We start from the raw sequence: 25,172 nt of genomic DNA on the forward strand, positions 1-25,172 counted from the left end.
AAAATACAGTTTTTAAAGTCATCTATAACAAAGAAAAACTTCTAAAATGTTAATGATCACTTAGCTAGTGCTACCCCAGGACAACCCTGGTTTCTAGCTTCATTCTGATTGAAGAGCATTCATTTACTTCAGAATGAAATAGACCAGGCTGGAAGAAAACCTGGATGAAGCATGAAACATGCATGTAATCTGCAGGTAATATGATACATAATAAAAAGATGCTGACAAATCAAACTTATATATATGGGTTTTATGTGTCCAGTAAGAACAATAATTGTGAAACGTGGATGCACTTTTTCAAGAGGAAGAAGTGCTTCCAAAGAGTTTTTTTGAGTAGAAACTGTAGTGGTAGTTTTATCTCCGTTTTGTTTCATTTTCTTTCCTAGCCCTGAAACTGTATGCTGTTGACAGAATAGCTGCAATTAATTGTATTTTTAATCATGGGCTGATTTATTTTCAGATCTCAATAGAGAATGACTACCTAGGCCCCCGAAGAATTGAGAGTCTGCAAAAAGAAGATGCTGATTGGCAGAAAAAAGCCCACATGGCTGTGCTTTCTATTCAAGATCTTACAGTTAAATATTTTGAAATAACAGCTAAAACACAAAAAGGTAGTTATTTCCTATCCATCACATAAAAAATTAAATTATTTAATGTTTACTATGTTCTGCGTTGTACTGTGAGGTTTTTTTCAGTAATACTTCATGAGGAAAATGTAGTTGTCATTCTTATTTGTTTTTTCTTCTCTGTCTATTTGAATCTTTCACTTGTAAAACTTTTCAGAACATCATCAGCAGTGAACAGAATAGAAATTTTAGGTAGAAGTTTTACATCCACTTTCTCAATGTAATTGTATTAGTGGTACTCTGTATTTGCAAAGGATTTAGGAGCATAGAGTCCCTGGTGGATTCTGTTTTCTGTACTGGATATGGCAGACCCCCATAGCAAATGTTAATTGTCTTTCAGTTAATTTCCTTTTCTAGTCTTCCTTGCCTTTCAGTAATTTTTTTCAAAATTCTAAACATTAAGCATTGTAACTACTCAGTGAAAGCTGCTCTGTTGTTCAGAAGCCTTCATGGATATAAGCTTGGCTTTTCAGTGTTTGAAGAATGTGATGGTTTTAGTAAAAAGTGGTGCAGTAAAGTGAGGTCAGATGACTTGGTATGTACGCCCGTGCTCTCATCCTTGTACCATTTTAACTTAAAAAAGCAGTTTAATAGGGCAACTATTTTCTAATTCACTGACAAAGGTTGTCCTGGTGTCCTGCCCTGCTTGATTGCAAGTCCTGTTTCTTTCTTTGCCTTGGTGATAGTGATTGTTCAAGATCCATGGGAGAAGTCCTGTTTTGACTGGTAGGTCTCTTGTCATCTCTGTAATGACTGCTGCATCTGGCTCAAGAGATGCAGGCACTGCAAATTTACTCTGTTCAGTGACAACCCAAGTTAATGTGAAATTTCACCCTACTCTGACTGGGTGACTTAATAGGTTAAAGCATGTTGGAATAAATTTAATTAGAGGAAATTCTAAATGTACTAATCAGCTTCACTCTTTTTTCTAGTGTGACAAAGGCAGCCAGTAAGATGCACTACTAGTTGATAATGCACATTTATAGATATTGGCTTGTTGTTTTTTTCACATGATTTTTTATGTACAGCAGTCAGGATTCAGAGGAAAACCAGTGGAAAGTGATATGTGTGAAGGTTGATTACAGTGTAGATCTTTAAAATGCAGGTTATTTACCTGATTTTTGTGTTTGTAGTTTTTCTTGGCCTCCTGCTGATCACAGGGTAGTCTTACATACCCAAATATTAACAGATGGCAAAGGAAAACCACATGAGAACGTAAAGGTGCTTTTTATTACCTGAGACCAGTATGTAGTAGCGTGTGGTGACTTAATGCCACCCCTTTGATTCCATTACTTTTGTGGCTTTTGCTTTGCAAAGCTAAGTACAGTATCACATGAGCTGTATATTAACAGTGGTGAAAATCTTGTATGTGTCCACCTAGATGTTATCAGGTGCCCAATAATAGTAAATCTGAATCAGGCAAGGGACTCCTGCATTTTGAGTTAAAAGATAGATGTTGTTTTAATTTCATGCAGTGTTCTTACGGAATTGCACTTGAAGTTAAGCTGAAATCTTTGTTTTAAATAGTAGTTTTTTAATTCTTCAGATTTATTTTAATTTATGACTGTACTATAAACGTTATTAAGGTAAGCTGGAGACTTTAGTAGCTGATAATTGGTGGTTACAGAAGTGGGGAAAATTTGGGATCCAGTTCAAGACCAAATGGTTGTATTAATGAGATTTTTATTAAATATAAATGTGTGCATTTTCTTTGCAGCAGGATCACTAGTGGTTTGAAGAGTAGACTAGTAAGATGCCTGCCTTCTTTTTTTCCCTTTCTGTAGCTGTGTATGATCGAATGCGAGCAGACCAGAAAAAATTTGGTAAGGCAGCATGGGCAGCAGCAGTGGAACGTATGGAAAAGCTTCAGTATGCGGTATCTAAGGAGACTTTGCAGTTGATGCGTGCTAAAGAAATCTGTTTGGAGCAGAAGAAACATGCGCTGAAAGAGGAGGTAAGTTTTCATGTCAGTAAGTAGAAAATTAAAGCACACAGAAAGAAGCAATGTTAGACAGGTGATGTTGCAATGTAGGGGTGGTGAGTTTTGTGCCACTTATGTATGTTTTCTGTTCACCTTTTCCTGGTTAGTCAACCAGAAAGACAGTTTTTGCTGTTAATGTTTACAGTGATCCACTGGGATGGGTAAAATGAAGAGAAAGGATAGGACAGAAATTGGCTGCTATGTAATCTCTGCAGTTTAGCTCTCAGAGGCATGACCACCTTTTCAGAATAGCTCTGACATTCCAGATGGAAGGTGTCTGACCATTAGTAAATATATAGGTAGCTGGATGGTTGTGTTGCACTCTTTCTCTGCTTACCTTAATTGCTAAGGCAGTCTTCCAGAGGGGGCTGTGCTAGCTACGGTTTCCCTGAGGAAAGAGTTCATGCATGAAACTGTGCTTAAATGCCTTAGCAGGAAAAAAAATCTAGATTTATTGGATTTTATGACATCTCAAAAGTAACAATGCTTTAAATTCTCTTTTAAACTTTGCTATCGTATGGACATTTGGTGCAAAGAACTTTCTGTGATACTAATGTTAATGTGTGTTCTAGCAATTAGATGATTGTTTTAAGAGAACTTTTCAAATGCTTCAGCAAAATTTGACTAAACTGATGGTGCTGTTATGAAAAAGTTATCCAGAGAGCTCATGACTTTAGCACTGCAAAGGCTGGTAGGTTTGTAAGGCTGATAGACTATGTGTCTATTTTAGGAGCCTCTGTAGAAGACAGCTTGATCTGCAGGGAAGAGAGAGTACATGTAATACCCAGAGAACAAATATAGGTTTGCTGCATTTCAATGCTCTTTAGATTTGGAAATCCAAGAGTTGTCTGAAAACCTGAGTTTATCAGGGTGTTGTCATCTTTAGTCAAGAGCTGATGAGACAATCCAGCAGTACTAATGGAAATATATTGAATATTTTCACTTAACTGTGACTCTTCTTTTTGTGGCGCATCTTATTTTTTTCCCTGTGCAGACCTGTGAATTTTTGTTTAATGAGATCTCAGTTGGGTAAATGAGTGAGTGTTTGGTGTGATATGCTAAAGTATTAGGGGCTGCACAGGAAAAGGAAGGATTCTGTGTAGTATACATCGGGATGAAAGTGAGCTGTGAGTTTGAGGCTTTTGGGGACAGAGAAATAAGGAACATCTAATGGCCATGGTGTTTTGGTATGGTGTATTACAAGGTATAGAGAGCTCTTGGTCTGAGTATGGTGATAGGGAGATAGCACCAACTAGCTTGTGCTCTGATACACATCGTGTGTTCTGAGAATGTAAAAAGCTTAAGTATAAAGAGTTGAATGTGAGAAACCTGACTGGGAATCCCATCTTTGTGAAGAACGGTGGCAGTCTCATGAAGATAATGTTAGTAGAACTGAAATACCTCCTGGCAAACCATTTAGCTACTATATTCTAGAAGATAAAAACAGGATATTTGTTTGAAGAGACTAAAATGCTCAAGAAATTAATACATCTGGATTTTAGCTAAGAAAAATAACAATTCAGAACAAAGATGTGATATGATTTCACTTGAGGAAAGTGTGTTCAACAGGTTGTCTGTGGATTTTTGGACATTTAGTCTTGGAAAAGAAATTTTTTGCAAGGGCATATTGGGGTAGGAGAAGAGGAAATAGCTTTAAACTGAAAGTGGATGGGTTTAAGAAGAATATTGAGAAGAAATTCTTTGAACTTTGAGGGAGCAACACTGGAACAAGTTGCCCAGAGACGTTGTGGATCAACATCCTGAGAAGTGTTCAAGGCCAGGTTGGATGGAACTTTGAGCAACCTGGTCTAGTGAAAGGAGTCCCTGCCTGTGGTGGAGGGCATGGAACTTGATGAGATTTCAAGTCCCTTCCAACCTAAGCCCCTCTGATTCAGTGAACGCAACCACTCTCTGATTGGTATGAATGCAGTAACAAAGACTGTAGAGATTATTTGCTTTCATTAGTGCAGAAAGTTGTGGCATTACAGGAAATTGAACTTGGATCTCCCCAGTTTAAGTCTTTTGTTCCACCGCTGTGGTTTTTTAACCCCAGCCAGCAACCAAGAGCCATGTGGCTGCTCACTTGCTCCCTCACAAGTGGGATCAGAAGGGTTAAAAGCTAGAAACCTCATGGGTTGAGATAAAGGCAGTTTAATAGGGAAAGCCAAAGCCAAACACATGAGCAAAGTAAAACAAGGAATTAATTCATGTCTTCCCTTGGGCAGACAGGTGTTCAGCCATCTCCGGGAGTTCAGGGCCCATCACAGGTATCTGTGAACTTGAGAAAACAAAACTCTACTAACTCACTCCCTTCCTCTTTTTTCCCCCCACTTTTTATACTGGGCATGATGTCACGTGGTCTGGAATATTCCTTTGGTTAGTTGGGCTCACCTGTTCTGGTTGTGTCTCTTCCCAGCCTCCCATGCACTTCTGTCTTCCCTGCTACAGTGACCATACAAAAAGCATATAAGGCCTTGGCTCTGTGCAAGCCCTGCTCAGTAATAACAAAATCATTTCTGTATTATCAGCCCTGTGTTCAGCACAAGCCCGAAACACAGCCCCGTACCAGGCATTGAGAAGAAAATTAACCCTACCCCACCCAAAACCAGCAGAACTGCAGAATGTTTCCCATACCATTCTTATGTTAAATTTCCTTGTGTTTCTTTCACTCTGTTGATCAGCCTGAGAGCTACCAAGGATGCAGCAAATTAGTGGCACAGATTAGGTAAAAACTCATAAGAATTGCTCTCAGTTAAGAAGAGAAGTTTTTGACAGAATATACTGAAATATGTCCAAAAGTGATTATACTGTTTTGAATTATCACACATTATTAGGATCCTACATGAAGTTTTAACATAAACTGTTGAAATTCAAGGTCTTCATTTTACTTTTTCATGGGGAGCTATTATGTAGCTAGGATATCTGCCCATGAACCATACAGCAGTACTAATTTCCCATTTGTTTTGCACCTGAAAGCTGAATAAAGTGGCAGGGTATCCCTAAAACAGAACAGATAACTAACAGCATCTGTAGTGTATGCTCTTTGTAGGGCAAAGGTACAGTTGTCAGTTGCTAAGGTCCTTTATCAGGCAGACACCAGTGCAACTAAATGAAGTACTCAGCAGCTATAACTGGGTGAGACTTTTGAAGATGGTCTGTGTGTGTCTTTATTCAGTTTTTATATACATTGTTTTTTTAAATTTTGGAACATCTGTTTTTAAGAAAAGAATTGTGAAGGTTTGAGCCATTTTCACAATTCATGGAAAAAGGGAAGTTCTTAGGTGTGGTCACATTTGACACTACCTTAATTTAAAAAGCAAACAAACATTTCCCACACCCACTTTCCTCACCCCCAAACCCACCAAATTTTGCGGCATTTTTACAGTGAGGAAATCCTTGAAAAATGCCAAATCCCTTGAAAAATGCTAATATCCTGCCTGAACAATAAACATTATCCCTCTTATTGGAAAAACTGGAGAGTTCAAGAGAATCAGTCCTTTTGTCTTGAAAAGTAGCCTGTAGTTCACTCCAATTATGCAGTCAGTATATCATTTACTGTTCTGGTCAAATTAGTAGCTTAATATGGATGCAAAGTAATAAAATGGTGTAACAAGACATTTTTGTGTAGCACTGGATGCTAGCATATACATGATACATTAATGATTGCAAGGTTTCTGGTGTTCACTTAAGGACTTACTGGAGTTTTCAGACATATAGTTGATATACAAAAGATGCATACAGAAGTAAAAAAATACAGCAGAAGAAACTTAAAATAGAAGTTGCAGGAATTGATTCACTGATATTCTAGCAGTCTAATATGGAAATAAGTACAATATACAGAACTATTTGCATTTAATTGAGCTGTGAAATCCCAATAGTTAATGGTGCAGGTGCTAAAAGCTTACATGTTTAAAAAAAAAAAAAGGGATAGGACAAATGTATTAAGTCCAGTAAGTCTGTTTTGTATAAGAGGCAGCAGTGTGAGTTAAGTTGTGCTACAAACTGTGCTAGAGGCTAGTGAATCCTTTTGGGACGATATCACTGCACTGCCTGTTATATTTCATCTTCTTGGATTTTTGCAACATTTTCCCAAAACAGGATATTGACTGAAAGAGATCACTGGTTTAATTCAGTACAGATATCTTCCTAGTTTACTGTCGTCATATTTAAATCTCAAGGAACCCATTTGTAGCTGTTTTTTACAGACTCAGTTTTACAACTTGAAGATAACACCATAATGTACAGAACATGCTAGCAAATATTTTTTAATGTATCACTAAATAGGTTGGGTATTTTTTCTTGGTAGACATCCCTTTTAATGATTGACTGTCTATAATATGAAACTGGATATTTCTTCTGAATAATGAAGTAGACAGATCACAAATCTCCATTAAAATTTACCATTACTTTCGTCAAGTATCTGAGAGAAACTAGCAGATACACATATTCTGAGCAGGTAAAGAATTTGGATGTGGTCCTAACTCTTCTGCATGCAGGTTGTAGAGGTGTGTGAATTCCCTCCAACCTCAGCACATAAGATTTCCTTACATGCTAGTATTTCTTAAATATTATCTGAATGGCTGACTGTATTGAGCAGATAAATCTTGTTTGACTGAATGAAAGGGAATGGTTGCAGTTCACTTTGGTTGTGTGTTACTTTTCTATTCAAACATATAATACAAATGAGTACTGAAATATATATAAGTATTTTAATCTATGTATTTAATCCCCTGTGAAGGATTCCAGAAAGAACAGAACAACTAAATTGTCATTACAAGGTGATCAGTGCATATATTTATCCCTATTTGCACATCCTTTCACATTTTTTCCTCAGTTCTGCTTTTACAGGTTTTAACTGTAGCTTTCTAGATGCCTACTTTTAGACTGGGGATTGAAGATAGGAGAATTCTAATTTAATTATGTACCTTCAGAGAATCAAGGGGTAGAATAAAAGAGTGTGAGGGATGTTTCACACTATGCACTGTATGACTTGACACCTTGACATGACAGTTGCAAAGTGTAATTCAATGCCATGGATTTATTTCATTGCCACGTAGAAAAAAAGTCAGTTATTAAAGGCACCTTAAGAACATGTCCTAGGGACTTTATGTGTTCCATTTTAACGTGTTCAATTTTAATGTGTTACATTTACTGTACCAGACAGTATCTAGCTGTAATCATAAAATCTGTGGTTTTGTTCTCATAATTATCCTAGAGTTGTATGGTTTCTGTTTGTTTGTTGTTTTCTCTTTTTATTTAGATGCAGAGCCTGAAAGGTGGTACAGAAGCATTAGCTCATTTGGACCACTTAGAAGCTGATTACTATGATCTACAGCTTCAGTTATATGAAGTACAGTTTGAGATCCTGAAATGTGAAGAGCTGCTACTGACAGCACAGCTTGAAAGCATCAGAAGATTGATGTCAGGTGCTTTATTTATTTCAATTCATTCAAATCTGTGAAAGATAATTTTCTTCCTAAGAGTGCAGGGAAGCCTATGGGAATGAAATGAGAACAGATTCTTTGCCATGTGAAGAGGTGCAAAAGTACTGTTAAATTAAAATTTACACCTCTTTATAAGGCATATACATACACATAAAGAAGTTCTGGTATGGTTCTCATTGCCTGTATTTGGAAATTTGCATATAAGATATGCAAACTACATATGTTTTGAAGAACTAAGATCAGGGAGGAGGAGATGTCTTAATTACTGGACTTGTCTAAAAATATGCAGTACGTGTTGATATTACTTGTTTCTTGAAAGTGATTGGTTTTCAAAAGCTATATCTGCGAACTGGATTCCTTTTGCTACACTTGAAGCTCATATTGTTATCTCAAATTTAGAGCAGCAATGAAAACCTTATGCTTCCAGAACCAACTATCCTACTACACCTCATATACTTACACACTGTGGAAACAGTACATGTAAATCGTACAGCATTTTTCAATCCAGTTCTATCTTTCAGAATTTTTTATCTTTAATGTTTGCATTTAGGCAAGCTTTGTTTTGCTGTTTTCAGAGTGTAGGGCTTGAATAAAAAATTTTGCTATGGATAGAAAATTCTCCTAAGAGAAGTTTGAAGCTGGATTGTATTTTGAGTTGCCACTGGAAAAGGAGAAAACATCGATATCACAGATTTGTCTCACTATAACATCAATCTCCACCTTTATGGCTTCTGATGGAAACAACTATAACTGTATGCTTGGAACATAAGGGTTGGAAACTTTATAAATGAGTTACAGAAATGTGGCAGCTTTGACTGGGTAGAGAATTAGTGATTTTGAGGTAGATAGATGTTGGACTGGGAAATCAGACATGTAGTTTTGGTACTGAAGAGATCTGCTTACTTATGAACTAAAAGTAATCCCCTGAACAGGGGACTGAGAAGAAATGTGTTTTTGGCATAATGACAGTAAAACCTCTGGGCTGTCAGAGACCAAGCTGTAAAAATGTCACAGGGCAATATGATTTGTCACTGATTTCTCCAGAAATCTCAAAAAAGCCCTCAACCCACAACCTAATCCAAAATAAAACCCTCAGTCAGCTAAATCATCACCCTGTTCCTTCCCTCATGGCAACAAAGCAGTTCACCATTCTGGCTTCCTTTGGTATTTTAAATTTGTATGATATTGTTTAATAATAAATCCAAAACTATCCCATAGGACAGAAAATGAAAAATACAGTTCCTAAATGTCTGAGAATTGTTCAACACACAAAATTACCTTCTCAGACTTTCCTTAGGTGGATAGAACAATAAATATGAAAAGTAATGTGATATGCAAGTGACTACATATTTTTGAGACTATTCAACACCAAAGCTGAAGTTAAGCATCTAAAACATATAGTGGTCTTTTAATATGTGTTGTTTCCTATGAAAAGGAATATAAGGCCTTCCTATCAAAAGAAAAGCATGGTCTGTTACACTTTCTTTTTGAAGTGTACAGATAGTAACAGATTTTGATGTTGCACATCTATATGATTTGAAATTCGTGTGTGTAAACCGAGTAGATGCTGTTGTTTCTCTTTAGTCTTTGTCTGTAGTGGGTCTGCAGAGATAGTTCAGAGAATTCCCAACTAATGTTTTGAGAGCATGGTTTGAATTGACTGCAGTTGGTTGTGACCTAGAAGAACATCTTTGCAAATTCAGCAAAGGATCTGAAAAGGATCGAGTGATAATAGATTGTCATATTATGAGCAACACTAGTCATTAAGCAAACACCTGCACTGTAATTCAAAAAACATGACTATTAGGTAGAATTTACAAGGGTTTTATCTTATTTGTATGAAATATGAGTACATTCTTGTCAAAATGGTTTTGTGATGGGTGAACTTGTATATTTCTGTTTTTAACTTTGCATGAAAGTCTTCTAAAGCAAAATTCAAGGGTAAATTCTCCCATTTTATAACTGCATGGTGAAATATAATTGTCAGCCATGAGTCTTCTTCTTACTTAGTGGTATCTCAAAGGGAGTTCCAGTGACTTGACAGTTACATATTGATGAAGCTTTACAGAGTCTTTATTTTTTAAACTGAGCGCTGAAATAAAGGAACTGTTTGGTTATGCTTTATTAGCTTTTATTATAAGGTGTAAATCTTGCTGTGCTTTGTTATCTGGTCCTGCCATGACTTCTCCTGAGCTTAAATCAGCCTGGCAGTTGGAATTCTGGTTGCAGCAGAGACTGTACACACAAATAATATGAAGTGACAACAGCTTTTAAAATGAACTGTGTACTGAGGAAAATCCTGTACATGTCCCCAAGTAATCAAGTGGCTGAAATAGGAGAAATTACAGTCTTTCTGAAAGTAGTTGAAAAAGTTGAAATAAGAAAGTTCGGTGTTGCTGTGGAATAGACACTTGACAGACATGCCAGCTGCATCTGCCTGTTTCAGATGCAGTAATGCATTTCCTTCTTGCTGTATGACAAATATATCCTACTTTGTATGCCAGTGGAATAAAGAACAAGAGGTCTTCACTGCTTCTTCATCCCAATGTCCTTCAAGGATTTATAATCACCACTCTTTCCTTGCTGGCAAGAGATGAGAAGGCAGCATTTAAAGATCAGCTCAGTGTTATTCCAAACACTTCACGCAGGAAGCTAAAAATCATGAATGTTGATAAAACTATCAGTAATTACCTTCTTTTCAGGCCTGTACTGCTTTGAAGGACTGCCTTGAAGTTGCCCTCCCTCCCAGGAGCAGTGACTGGGACATCAAAAACCTATGAGAGGATTTTTGGTGTCCTGTTGTCTGAGTCCCCTTACATGAAATTACGAGTTGGTTGTAACAGAAGAATCTCATGCCGAGGACTTCAGATAGTCTTTTCTATCCTAAACTTCATGCTGAAGACCAGAGAAAATTGCTACACACCTTGGGTCCCTTGTGAGACCTAAAGACATGTGTGGGCATTGTGTTCAAATTAGGCTACACATTATAGCTGTACATTTAGAATTGCATTTGTGTTTTAATACTCTGAGCTTGCCTGAATAGCAGGCTGAGCTTCATTGGTATTAATTTCTGTTCCCCATAAAGACCTTAAAGCTGTACAGTGCCCTGCTGTGCTTTTCGTCTGACCTATTGATTTTTGGTAGTAGTCCTCTGAAAGGGGTGTGGCATTCTTCTGCATCATATCTTGCAAGTCAAGGGTTGGGTTGTTGTTGTTGAGGAAGACAAAATGTTAATCAAATACAAACCATTGATTTAATTTTTTAATTGCTGACATCTTTAAAACAGAGAAGAGAGATGAAGTGGTGTATTATGACACTTATGAAAGTATGGAAGCCATGCTTGAAAAAGAGGATATGGCAACATCTGTACACTTGCAAAAAGAGGAGCTGCAAAAGTTACAACAAAAAATCCGCCAGCTGGAAGCAAGGCGAGGACGTATTTCAGCCAAGAAAGCCTACCTCAGAAATAAGAAGGTACTGTTTAATTGCCTTTTTTTGGACATAATTAGCAAAGTTAAATGGTTTCCTTTCAGATACAAATTTCCCAGAATTTTTTTGATTACTTTCTTCGTTTGCTAGAAGTTGTTTTGCAGAATACTAAATAAAATAACATATATTATTATATTGATACATTTAAGATTCTGTTTACCTTCTAGCTGTAAAGGAGCCTTCAATTACTTTGAAGTCAACAAATAACTAATCTATTAACTAATCAGAATACTTTCAGGCAGGAAGTCCGTGCTAGAATGAATGTTTTTTTGGGGATTAGTTTTGTATATGTTTGCCAAAGAGAATTTTCAAGTGTGTTTCTCACTAGTGAGTTCTATTTTCATTCTCTTACCATCCTTTTAAACTTACGTCATGTGTTGTTGATACTCTATGTTTGGCAGATCTGTATGAAATACAGTCTATATTCTTAATTTGTAATTCTGGGTGTGTGTAATTCTGTGTTTGGGAGACCATTGCAGTACTTGTTAGAAAGTAAGTTCCACCCCATACTATGTACTGTAAAACTATGCAAAAATGTCAGTTGAGGCCTCATTCTGGATTAGGATGAATGGTCAGTTTGGTTGTGTGTTCGACAGTCATGTCCCTTTATGTGAAAATAACCCTTTCATATAAAGAGTTGTAGCAGATTGACAGTAAACCCTTCAGGTCTTCACTCCACTTCATAATTAATATATCTTTTTCTGTACCTAAATCTGAAGCATAACAGAGTAAATGGAAAGTTGTTGATACATTTTATGTATTTTATTTTTTGTATTTTGTCAACCACTGCGTGGTTTCTACTTAACCCAATATTGAGAAGACTGCAAAGGAAGTATTAGAAGAGAGGTCTCCTGTTAGCCAATTATGTGAAGTAGCTTGCTTTGTCATTGTGTTTCTTTTGCATAAGTTTGTAAAGAGAAAAGGTATGAGGAACCTTGTTAGTATTTTAAGTAAGAGAACTTATCTGTCATGTTACACTAATTTATACAGGCTATAGTATAATATGAAATTATTTTCTCCTGGATATGAAAAGGCACTGCTGGCACCTTACAAAGTAGACAAACCTGTTTAAAAGTGAGAGCCTATTTCCTGTTCTTTGCTTAACTTATTGGAGTCCACAGGTCAAGAAGAAACCCTGAAGCAGTAGAGATTTTTTTAGCATGCCCATATATCTTTATAACAAACTAGTCACCTTCAGTGGCTCTTTTGTCTCAGTGTTATGCTATGATAGACTATCTTGTTTAAGCTGAAGGTGTTGGTATCTTGTTTAAGTGAAGGTTTTGGCTGTAGCAGGAGTAGCAGCATACCTGGTTGTGCACTGTAACAAGATGCAGAGCTGTGTATGGTAGTGTTGCTTTTCTGCATCTGCATGCAGGAGTGGTACAGTTTCATCTTCTCAACATTGTGCTGGGATAGCTGTGGCTATATTGCTTTCAGGACCTGAGGTAATGTCTCCATGTGGAGCTTGGACATCACATTGCTCTCAGAACTAGTTCCAGCTCTCTTACTTATGTCATTGCCCAGCATAGCATTCTCTGTAGTTGAGTGCTGCAGGGAGATACTTAGCTTCTAGAAAAATCACAGAGTAGAACAAGGTGTATTCGAACTTACAGGAGAAAATAAATGAGCTTTATTTGAGCAAAAAGAAAGGGCAGAATCTATTGTGTGCCATTGTGTGGCACTTGTTGGGCAGAAAAGAATATGGCCATTTTTTAGCTTCTCTTCTTACTGCTGGATAACGCAGAGTCGTACTAAGCTTTCTGGCAATTACCTGAAAATCAAAACATATAGATTTGTCTCATTTTTTAAAGCAAGCTTTGTATTTTCAATGGCCTTTCTAGTGATATTGTAAAACATTCATGAACACTATTTAAGATGCCTGGTGTGAGTACTTGCATATGTGGGAAAAAAAAAAAAGGGTTCTTTAACTGAAGTGTTTGCAGGTTGAGTCAAGTATGCACAACTAAGATACAGATGGGATACAAAAGCAGACTGTAGATGGTGAGAATGAGGGCAGTGATGACTGAATGCTATGTGAAGAAAAGTGACTTTTTGAGGATGAATGTGGAAAGTACATACTGTGTGGTAAATCTCTGTGTCTGTCTCAAGAAACATTTATTGTTGAGCTGAGATGAGAGTGTATTTAATGCTTTTCAGATTGTGTTCCTGACTTTGCATGTTTCAGCAAAGTATCTTAAAACAGACTTTTAAACTGGTGTTCTGTTCTGGATTTTGTTGGTGAGATTTTGGTGGTAGATTGGTGAGTTTTTCTTTCTTTTTTTTTTTTTTAAGCTTGTAAGTTCTGTAGGTGAAAACAAAAAAAAAGGCAAGCTATGCATTAAGTGGTGTATAGGACAGTCTTGTGATATATTTAGAAATTAAAGTCCTTTCTCATTATCAAGATTTTGGCAATTGAAAATGCCCTTAGGAGAATGTCTCCTTTCTAAGAGCAGATATCAGGGTTAAGGAAACAATAGGAAATTTTTCTCTGTCATCAGTTTTATTTTTTGGAAGAAGGTAATTTCATAATCTAGGTATTTAAAAATCTTTTCTGTTGAGGAGATAACACAATGAAAGCAAATAAATTACTCTTTATAGTGTAAGACAATTTGTAATTGAAATACAAATTTCAGTGACTATAGTCTCTATTTTGTTTTTCAGAAATTCCTTCCCTAATTTTGCAGGTGATGAATCGGTTTTTCAGCGATGTTGTCAAATAATCGTAACAAGCTTTTATTAGAAACTTTCATTAGAGGCTTGTTACAAACATAATTCAGTTATGGCTCTAGAATAACTGAACTGGCATTTTAAAAATTCATGGTTTTACAGAGTTTGATATTTTTTCACTGTACTACCATGAGTATAAACTCTTAATTCTCTTTTTTTAATAGAAATCTATTTGCATTTGTTAAACAATCATTTCCTGATGTTCCTTTGTGTTGATGACAGTTAGTTACTAAAAAATAAATTTTTAACAGCAGTTTCACTTTTTTTTTCTCCTTACTTCTAGAGAGCTAGCTGTAAATTCTTCATGCAGGAAATTGCTATTGTTATGCCAGTCTACCCCCTGCTGGCTACACGTTAGTATTAATTAGATTTTCATATGGAACAAGCAGCTGATTTATTAGGGAGATAGATTTATACCAAAGAGTCAAGGTGAAAAAAATGGTATAGAAGGTATCTTGAAAATTCTGAAAAAACAGAATTCTGATATAATCAAATTGTTTTGCACCCGGGAAGATTATTCCTTATCACAAGCAGACTAGGAGAAGCAAGTGGTTGGTGAAGCTGTTTAGGTGTGTGCTTTCATCTAGGAAACTTCTCACATGCTTTTGTGTTCATTTAATAGGACGCCTTTAGAATTTTGCAAGCCCACATTTTAAAGCACAGCCCATGCCAAAATAGGTGTTACCAAGATGCAGTGACAGCTGGCAAAGGATTATTGGTATTCTGTTATCAACTACTGTTACAACAACAGCAGCATAAGAACATAACTACACTGAATGCTTATAGTAAAATGTGGTTTCTGCACATGAAAAGCTAGCCTTTTAACTGAGATGTTCTTTGAGCTGAATGCAAGATTCACTGTAACTAGTTAGATATAATGCTAATGCAGATCTCTTTTACATATATTACATGTTACTAGTCTTAAACATTGTAGTTCATGTAGTGACAAAGGTTGAAATGGTTCCTCAGCTCTCCCTTTTTGTCTCTTTAATAGAAGTACAACTTGATACTGTGAAATCAGTCAGTTGATTAAAGAAAGAATGGGCATTACTTCTTGTTCTCAGTTCCATGCAGTTCAACATATTTCTTGAGGTGTGGCTCTCACTGGGCATAATTTCACAGGGAGGTGATAAAATCATCCCTGAAGTTGTTTGAGAGGTGTCGGAATCTGGTGCTGGGCGATGGTTTAGTGGTAACAGTGGCAGTGCTGGGTGGACAGCTGGACTGAATGATCTTAAAGGTCTTTTCCAAACTTGATGATTCTATGAGAATGTGCCTGCTTCCCAGTGCTTAGAAGTAAGGACTACCTTGCCTGTGCAATAGGCTCTGTACTCCTGCTATACACCCAATTATTATGTTTGGTTTTATTGTTTTGAGTTTTTTGCAGGAGTTCATTATATACTGTATATTATAATATATACTATTGAATTTGTCATCTGCCGTAATTGGTTTTCTTAATGCTGCCATCTGGGTGTTTTTTATTTCATCCTTTATTTGAAGTCACTTAATCTTGTCTACAATTAGAAACCTGCATCTGTCCCTCTGAAACTGCAACCTTTCCTTTTTTTCTTCAACCATTTCTGTAATTAAAGATGATTCAGATTTCAAATCCTGTCCTGCAACATGTTTTCAGTTCCTCTTAGTAGTTTTTATTATTTCATGTTAAAGAGATCTAATTACATTGAAGTAGGTTGTTTATTAAAACAAAGTCAGCATCAAATATGTTTTGGTCAGGTTTATCCTCTTTACATACTTAAAATATCTTTTGTTATTGCATTTAATCAGAAATGTTTAAATACTGATGCTAAAGTGAAAACATTTAAACAGAAACAGAAAACATAAACAGAAAATTGTGCCCCCTGAGTATCTGAGACATGTCAAAAAACGCAAACCATGTTTAAATTACATATTCTCATTATTTTAGAATATTTAAATATTTAATAGAGAATAAACTGTAAACTAGTTAGGAGTATTACAGAAAGTTGTTCAGATTTTCTATTAGTATTATGTAGCTTGCTGTGTCTTTGAAACACAGAGATGAAGTATTTTGTACTTTTTCAGCTACAAATTAAATTGATTGACTGTTCCAGGATTAATTATTTTCACCAAGGGGAAAAAAACCTCCAGAAAAGAAATACAAAACCCAGCAGTGTTTGGCTGTAAATATATGTGGACCTGTTAGAGCAAGTCCAGAGCAGATCCACAAAGATGATCAGAGGGTTGGAGCACCTCTCCTATAATGACAGGCTGGGGTTGTTCAGCCTGGAGAAGAGAAGGCTCTGAGGAGACCTCAGTATAGCCTTTCAGAGCATAAAGGGAGCTTATAAAAAAGAGGGAGTGCCTTTTGACATAGACAGATATTTTACATGGACAAGAGGGAACAGTTTTAAACAAGGAGAGATTTGAATAGTTGTTGGAAATTTATTTACTCTGGGAGTGGTGAGCTGCTGACATAGGTTGCCCTGAGAAGTTGTGGATGCCCCATCCCTGTAAATGTTCAAGGACAGGTTAGATGGGACCCTGAGTAGCCTGGTTTAGTGGAAGTTCTCTGTGACAGGGAGGTTGGCACTAGATGAGCTTCAAGGTGTCTTCCCCACCTAAGCCATTCTGTGATATACCTCTGATGAAGGTGGGGAGAGTATTTGCACAGAAATCTTTGCTTTTGTCAGTTACCTGTATACAGCAGCAACATTGATGACAAATGTCCTGTATAGGACATTTTACTGTCCTATACAGGAGCACTGGTTACTTTTTTATGTGATCAAAGCATGTCCATAGACAATTTACAGAAGAAGAGCTTTTTCTGCATTTTTAAGCATCCAAAACAGGTTTCTTTAATCCCTTCCCTGCTTATTTTTGTGCTTTACTCCATCAGCTCCCTCAAGCAATGCTTTCAGTGGCAAAGCTCTTTGCTGGATCTACCCAAAAAGTCATACTGAATGATACTTGAGAACCCCATCAGCTCCATGCTCTATCTGGAGTTACACTCCAAACTACTAACATTGCACTGACTTGCACAACTGTGAGATTTGTTTATGACTGTACATCTGACTTTTTTCTAGTTCTGTGTGGTGCTTGTACCAGATCTAACTCAATTGATTATACTGTCCAATTTCCTGGCCCTCAGTATCATCCAATGAAGTTGTCTATCTACTTGAAGTTTGACTGTTATCCTCTTTGTCAGCTGTTGTAAAATGGCCTAGTTTTTTTTTGTTTGTTTTTAACCTGTTCTTATTTGCAGACAGTGTAACAAATTCTTGTTTTAAACCAGATGTTAGAGATGTGAACTCAGTGTAATAAATGAACACAATGAATTGTAACAACTTTATTCCTGTCTGTGCTTGCAGATAGTACATGGAAAAGATGAACTGACATCTGTAAATGGGAAGCTGTCTATTTGCACAAACAGGAATATGTATGGTACAATCAAGAGTTAGTTATTTTCCATGGGTGCAAATACATGGGGTTAAACAAGGGCTTTATGAAGTGTTGACAGATTGGTGATTTTTGCTAGTCTTATATTGGTCCTGTAGAACAGACTCTCCAAGCAGCTGTCACTTGGATCTACTCTTTCGATAGTTAAAACTTATAGATTTGGGGCTGTCCGGCTTGTTTTTTTTTTTTACAGTTCATTATAAGCTAAATGAGCCTGTACGAAATGGGCTCTACATTTTCTATTTTCCATTTGCTAAATATGACATTATGTAAATCTGTATTTAAATTGCATGCTTTATCGGTTGTATTTTGTGTCCCTGCAGGAGATATGTATTGCAAAGCATAATGAGAAGATCCAGCAGCGTCACCAGAGTGAGGAGGAGTACAAAATACACCATACTGTTCAGCTGGTAAGTTTGAGTTTTCTGCTATTGAGCTTAGCCTGTCATTAATAGCTTGTATTCCTCATTATACATTAATTAGGAGAGCATTCAGAGTGATAGCTGTTTCAAAGATGGTGTGCATCCCTGACCTTTGCACCATGAATTTTTGTGTCATATTATGCTGGCAAGGGGGAGTATATAGTTGTGTTAGGAAAATATGGGAACCAAGGAAGTAGAACAGTTCTTTATGCTAGGTTGACATTCTGAGTGTTTTGTTATGTTTATCATCATGTGCACATAGATGATTCTGAACATCTCTGAGTGCTACATCCAGTATGCTGATAGCAGTAAGGAAATCACACATATTTATTCTTGAATCCTAATAAGCTTGGTTACTACTTTTCTTCCTTCTACTAAAGCAATTACTGGAATTATGTTGTATAAACTTTTAGTTCCAGATGGATGCTCCATGATTTTTTTCATAGTCTCATGCAGAGAATATACCAGCTGGTCTCTTATGCTGTACCTAATAGGCTTATGTTAAAGAATATTCAAATTTTGGACTAGGTCTTGGGAGCTGATATAGTATCAATATTTGATAAAGATCACTGACAAAGATGCATTGAAATCCAAGTCACTTTAATTCAGGCTTCAATTAGATTAGTGAAAGTGATTCCGTTTCATCCTTATACATTTTTAACATTGATAATTTTGTCCAGGAAGTCAGCTGCATAATTTATTTTATGGAAAGGCTACTTGTCAAAGGCAGTATGTATTGGAATATTCTTTCAAGAATTAAAACAAATTTTTTTTTTCATCAGTTCTTATAATTAGGCAGAGGAAGTTGCTGTGTGGACTGCAGCCCATTTATCAGTCTTACAAATAAGACTTGAAAAAGCCAAAGGATTTCATTGTCTCTCAAGTACTGCATAGCTTTATATTATGGAGTTGCCCGCTTCAATGATATAAAGAACCTTATGCTAATATTTTGTGTTTGTGTGGAGTTTTTCTGGTAAAAATGTGACTGAAAAATTCTAGCATTATGGTAAAATAGATTTTAAATTACTGGATTTCATTAAGAATTTTGAAAAGATAACTCTTAGAAAACTTTGGAAAAGTCCAAATTTGAAACCAAATAAGAATTGCATTTTTACTATTTTACTAAAAAGTGAAACAAAGCCAAATACACAAGTCAGCCAAAACAAACAAACAAAAAAAGCCCCTTGATTTTGAGATTGCTTCAGGAAAAGTTTGATCTGAATGCATATGTAACATTCAGATACAGTGATAGAACTACTTTTCTTCCTTTCTTTATGCTTCTGTTCTAACTTCTTTGCCCATTGTTCTTATTTTCTTTTACCACACGCTTCTCTTCCTCATCACCTTTTTCTGTTTTCTGTCCTTACTATTTTTCAGACATGTTCTCATCTTTCTCTCCTTAACACATCTATACTTCCTTCCTTCTAAATCACAGGGAATTGGCTTTTTGTGAAGGACATCAGGCCACTAGCTGACTTATGAAAATGACAGGCAGACATTGCTTTTGTGGTGACTCAATGAGAGTAAAAGGTTCACAAAAGTGATCAGAATTTTTGATTATGAAGATACGCTTTCAAAACTAATGTTGAATGCTGTGAGTCATCTTAAGAATTAAAGCTGCTGTTTTTGCTCCGGGTTTTTGCGTTGTGGTCACGTTATGTCACTTTTCCTGATAGCTTCTGAACTTGCATGCAATGAATTTCACCTTCTGGTAATTAGCTTCCATTTCCAGTACATCTGACTGAGGAGTGAGCGTTTGTTTCAAAGGTGTAGTAACTTTGCTGAAGTTGTGCAAGACAGAATGATTAGTTAAAGGGGATGTACCCAAAGGTGTGTTTTCCATAAGGTAAAATCTCTGTACAAGAAAAAATACAACTGTCCTAGCTGCAAGGAAGAGCTTCAGACCTTTTCTTAAGTGCAATTACATAAAATCAAGCTGGATTACATAACAAAAGCCGGAGTAAATAAAAACTTATATTTACCGTTGTAAATATAAGTGTGAAAACATTTACTTAATTTGCTCACTGTTGGGTTCAAAACTTTGTGATGCTGAGTTCTGTGAATTCTCGTACTTTGTAAATACTAATACGACTTGTTTAAAATGGACAGCCTTGCAATTTGGACTGTCATTTTGTTATTGGAATGAGGGGGAAGTGGATACTGCTTTGCTCTCTGGCTAATTTATGTAATTTTAACTCAAGGGAGCCTCTCTAAGTATAGCATTCTCTCACTTGCTATTTCTTATCTCTCAAAGTAACAGGTCTGCCAAATGTTCCTGTTAGAGATCGAAATACTTTTTTACTGAGCTTTGCGTTTCTTTGAGAAAACAAAACCATAAAAATGTATACTATTTTTAAGGGGAAGTCAGAGGCCAAATTTTGAGGTTATATTTATTTGAGAAGCATCTTTTCAAGTAACTCTTCACATTTAGGAGAAGAATTTTTTCTAGTGAAGCCAAATAGAGCACTAGATATAATATTTACATGTTGTCCATATATTTTCTCAGAAACGAGATCAATTGCAAGATGAAGAGGACAGAAAGAGCTCCTGGGTTAGTCAGGAACGACAGAAAACCCTGGACAGGCTTCGTACATTTAAGCAGGTAACAGAAGAACAGTTGTTCTTTACTGTCTGTTTCCTTTCCTGAAGAAATTCTCACTCATTCCAGTAATAGCATTTACATTCCTATTAGTGATTCTATTTCATTGTATCATTAACTGGTGTTTGGAAATTTCACAATAATATAGGGCATTGGTGGTAACAGATTCCTCTAGCTGTTGCATTCCCAGTGCCATAATAAGTTTCTATTTACTCTTGCACCTATACATTGTGACAAGACACTTGCACATATTCTTGAGAAGTGTAATCTAAACAATACTTCCCACAAAGTAGAGTTTAAAGTGTTGTCATCTGACATGCCCCCCTGCTGCTGATTGCTAGAATATCTGCCCCTTCTTATTACAACGGAAGAATTGCAAAGTGCATAGAAGGTGGAATAACGGGGAAGGAATAAGGAAAGGGCTGAAAGTGAAAGAAAAAAGAGGCTGTGTTAATTGGTGAAGACTTTTTGTTGTATACATTAAAAAAATAAAGATATGAGGAGTTTCTTTGCTGGAAAGTTGGCTTCTTCAGCAGTATTTCAGCAGTATATTCATGTCCTTATTGTTTGCAAGGCTCTTGAATTCTGTAACTTCTGTAAATTGAAGCAAATTTACTTATTTTAACCAGCAACTGTTCATGAGCTGACTTTTTCTATTAACATGCTGATACTGTTGCAAGTTATTGCTTTAGGCCTTCCACAGTTGTACAAAAAATATTAGATCTGTCTTTCAGAAGCAGCTTAATTTTTTTGCTTTAAAAAGGCTATGGATGAAACTAATATGAAAAGACTGATAACGAGGCAGCAAATTTAAGAAGTAAATTAAGGCTGAAAATCTTTTATTTTCTCAGGATACACCTTTTGAAACAGTATGATTCACATACAAGGCCAGTGTATTAAGTCAGATTGATCTGCACTTGCAGAGGGAGCCATTGATCAGGTTTAGAAGAAGAAAGCTAGAGGGAATTGTGTATTTTAGTTTCCAGTAAAAAACCAGTTTTGAATGTGTAATCTGATTTTAGTAAAATTGTAATTCTAACCTATGTGTTTCATTGATTAGACTAATCAAATTGTGGCTTAAATAAGAATAAAAACTATGAATAATTTTTTGCATAAAGCTGGGGATATATTTGCTTTGGTTTTACATCCAGAGAGAAATGAAAATTGTTAGAAATAAAATCTAGAAGTAAAATCTAAAATAGTCCATTGCACATGCTTAAGAAATTGTCAATACCTTATTCACTTTAGCGGTACCCTGGGCAAGTAATACTTAAATCAACCAGACTACGCCTGGCTCATGCAAGAAGAAAATGTGCAGCCAGCTCAGTGCCCTGTGTCGAGCAGCCTCAATCTTTGCCAGCAACCATACAAATCCAAGAGAAGAGTGAGGAGGTGGAATTGGAAAAAGCAGTTCAGCCTTTGCAAGTGCAGGAATCCACAAGCCTAAAACAACTTCAAGATGTCTCTTTGCCTCCTAATGTTGTTACCTCTGAACTGCCCCATGTTAGCACTTCTCCACTCAGCAGTGACCAGCTTCAGCCAGAGACTGCTACTGGAGTACAGCTTCCACCCCCTTTGCCTCCTCCACCTCCCCCTCCACCTTTGCCCTCCAAGGAAGATGCCACCAAATCCTTAGAGAAAAGTGACAGCTTTGTTAAACGTCAGAGTGTGGAGAAGGGAGTCCAGCACTCTTCTGGTGTTCCACCAGCGCATCTGTTCGATAGCAGTCAGCTAGTCAGTGCCAAGAAGAAGCTTAAGAAGACTGGTGATCTAGAGGGTTTACAGAGGAGGAGAGGTAATGTTTTAATTTCTGCATATTTAATTTAAAATTTGTTGTTATTAATTTAAAAATTGCAATGCATATCAGTTCATCTTTTGAATTGCTCTGTAGGAAAGTGTATGCTGTGATTAATTTGTTATTAATGGGAAAGTTGTTAAATCCTTTTTAGGTGAGAGATGCTGGCAACTTGAACACTAGGGCTTTTACAACAGCATAGCACACTTGTTCAATGGGAAAACACTTGTGAAATTGAGTCTACATTATTCCATGTTAGACTGGATAGAAAATGGACCTAAATGCTGTTGAAAAGAATATTCATGTATCTACTTACTGCCAGCCCTGTAAATATTCTATGTTTCACCTGAACATGCAGTGTTCTATTTAATAACAGAATAACAATAATTTTTATGTAGTCCTATTGTTTATTTTACTGACTTGCATTTTATCTTTCAATTTTTATAAAGCACCTATTGTGTGTGCAGTTTTATATGCATCATAATATGACAAATATAAATTCAAATCAATTATCCCTCTTAAGAATACTGTTAATGTCTGCAGCAGCACTCTATCTGCTGTTCCATATCCCCTGAGATGTTCCAAGTTTCTGAGTGGCTTCAGAAATTTGTCTCTGTATGACAGACAGGGGCATTACAGTTCGTCCTTCCTCCTTCAAATGTGCAATCTTGTATTCTTTTATATTTCTCTTTTCATTGCGTCTTTTCTGTCTAGACCTTTAGTGGGATGGAAAAAGCTTATTCCTAAATGCAAAACAGGTTTTAAAGAACATATTGTACAATGTACAAAAACAAACTGGAGATAGTTACGTATTTATAGAGAAGTGCTGCACAAATTACGTGCTGTTGTATACGAGGTGTTAAAAACTTTATTACACTTTATTATAATGCATTCTCTGGATGAAGATCTTTCCCACTCGTGGCTAAAAGTCAGAGCAAAAGTCTGATTTTTATTGTTGTGTAAAACTAGTTTCAAAATTAGTGATAAAGGAAGGATTTGCCATAAAGAACTATCTCCGACTTCTTTGTTTTCATTAATTATAAAGGAAGACAATTTTTGTAACTGTGCTGGTACTAGATGCTAACAAATACATGAACCCCAAGAAGCAGGAAAATGCATGCTCTTGCAATTGACTATATTGCTGCTTCCCTTGCTGGCTTGTGGAAATAGTCATGCAGTAGGTAAAATTAGCCTAAAAATGCAAGTGGTAAGGATGGATCACACAGTCCAGTATGTAAGACATGTACTCATTACCTGAGTTCTAAAGTAAAAAAAGATGATGCAGTAAACACTTTCATTATGTTGAAATCCTTGCAGTTTATTTGACTTTCCTGACTGCAAACAGAAAAGCCACATTGTTCAGAAAGTTTTACTTCCTGATAGGAAGTTAAGTGGTTACAAAAATTACAATTGTTTGTATAAACCAGCTTTGACCTGGTAATAAGGAAGATTATTGAAAAGCTAAAACAGTATTGGAGCTACCATATGGAACTATTATATTAATAGTATGCAGGCACCTTTTGGTCTGTAGGAAATAAAAATTAAGACTGATGAAATTTTGTAAAAATAATACTGAAGGTCTTTTGATTTGCTGCAGTGAGTTCCCCGATGGATGAAGTGCTGGCTTCCTTGAAACGTGGTAGCTTTCACTTAAGAAAAGTTGAGCAGAGAAGTCTCCCTCCTTTTCCTGATGAAGATGATAGCAATAACATCTTGGCGCAGATCAGGAAAGGGGTGAAACTGAAGAAAGTACAGAAAGATGTTTTGAGAGAATCCTTTACAATTCTGCCTGATACTGACCCTCTGACAAGGAGCATCCATGAAGCATTGCGAAGGATTAAGGAAGCATCACCTGAGTCAGAGGATGAAGAGGAGAGTTTGCCTTGCACAGACTGGGAAAACTAACCTGTAATTAAGCTACATTTAAAGATAATATTTCTGCAACAGGTTTTTTATAACAGTAATGGCTAAACCTCAGGTTGTGCATTCTAGGAGACTTAGTAGAAATGTGACTAAACTGTCTGACATCCAGTGTGATAAAAAATGCACATATGAATTGAGTATCACTGAATTTTCAAAGAGTTTAAAGTTTATAATAAGGAAAACCTCTTTTTAGACAGCATGTTAGCCTTTTACTGTTCCAGTACTACTGCTGAATATTGACAGGACTTCTTCTGAAAAAAGCTCTATTTTATTTAGTACATTTGAAAGGACAGTTCCCAGTTCACCTAAAAAGTTTAGAAAGCAGCATAGTCACTCTGGGACATACCTTATACTTACTTGCCAATTATTTCTAGCCTTATAAAAACTGGCTATGTCTTATTTCAGACTGAGTAACTTCTAAGTGAAAGACAGTTAGGTTTGAATGCTGAACACATCAAAATCTCATGGGTTACCCTGAGTGGCTGACTTCTTGGTGGCTTGGTTTCAGTCTCTAAAATCTCTGACTTAATTGAATTTCCAGGCTCTAAACAGTAAATATACAATTGATACTTCTGCTAGTCATATGAATTCCATGAACTTGCATTAATATCAAGCTATAGTGCCTGAAAGTACAGATATCAGACTTCAGCAGATGAAATTAATGATTTCAGAGCAAACCAAAAATGGGCAAGAGATCAGTTTTCAGAATAGTTGCTGCATCAGTAGCACAA

The 25,172-nt window shown here is 36.3% G+C and overlaps 1 protein-coding gene across 4 annotated transcripts in view; it reads left to right on the forward strand.

Moving 5' to 3' along the window:
* The window catches only part of JMY (junction mediating and regulatory protein, p53 cofactor), a 64,597-nt gene that overhangs the window by 31,488 nt on the left and 7,937 nt on the right, over positions 1-25,172 (forward strand). For all 4 annotated transcript variants that reach the window (XR_008435475.1, XR_008435476.1, XR_008435477.1 and 1 more), the window contains exons 3-10: positions 461-611; positions 2,411-2,580; positions 7,868-8,033; positions 11,338-11,525; positions 18,026-18,112; positions 20,631-20,726; positions 21,972-22,518; positions 24,116-24,426. Coding sequence is in view for 1 of the 4 variants with exons in the window: in XM_053969031.1 (XP_053825006.1) it covers positions 461-611; positions 2,411-2,580; positions 7,868-8,033; positions 11,338-11,525; positions 18,026-18,112; positions 20,631-20,726; positions 21,972-22,518; positions 24,116-24,423 (1,713 nt within the window). In the remaining 3 variants the exon portion in view is untranslated. The remainder of the gene's footprint in view (positions 1-460; positions 612-2,410; positions 2,581-7,867; positions 8,034-11,337; positions 11,526-18,025; positions 18,113-20,630; positions 20,727-21,971; positions 22,519-24,115; positions 24,427-25,172) is intronic.

This window comes from Vidua chalybeata, chromosome Z (assembly GCF_026979565.1).
Source record: "Vidua chalybeata isolate OUT-0048 chromosome Z, bVidCha1 merged haplotype, whole genome shotgun sequence".
Classification (NCBI taxonomy): Eukaryota; Metazoa; Chordata; class Aves; order Passeriformes; family Viduidae; genus Vidua; species Vidua chalybeata.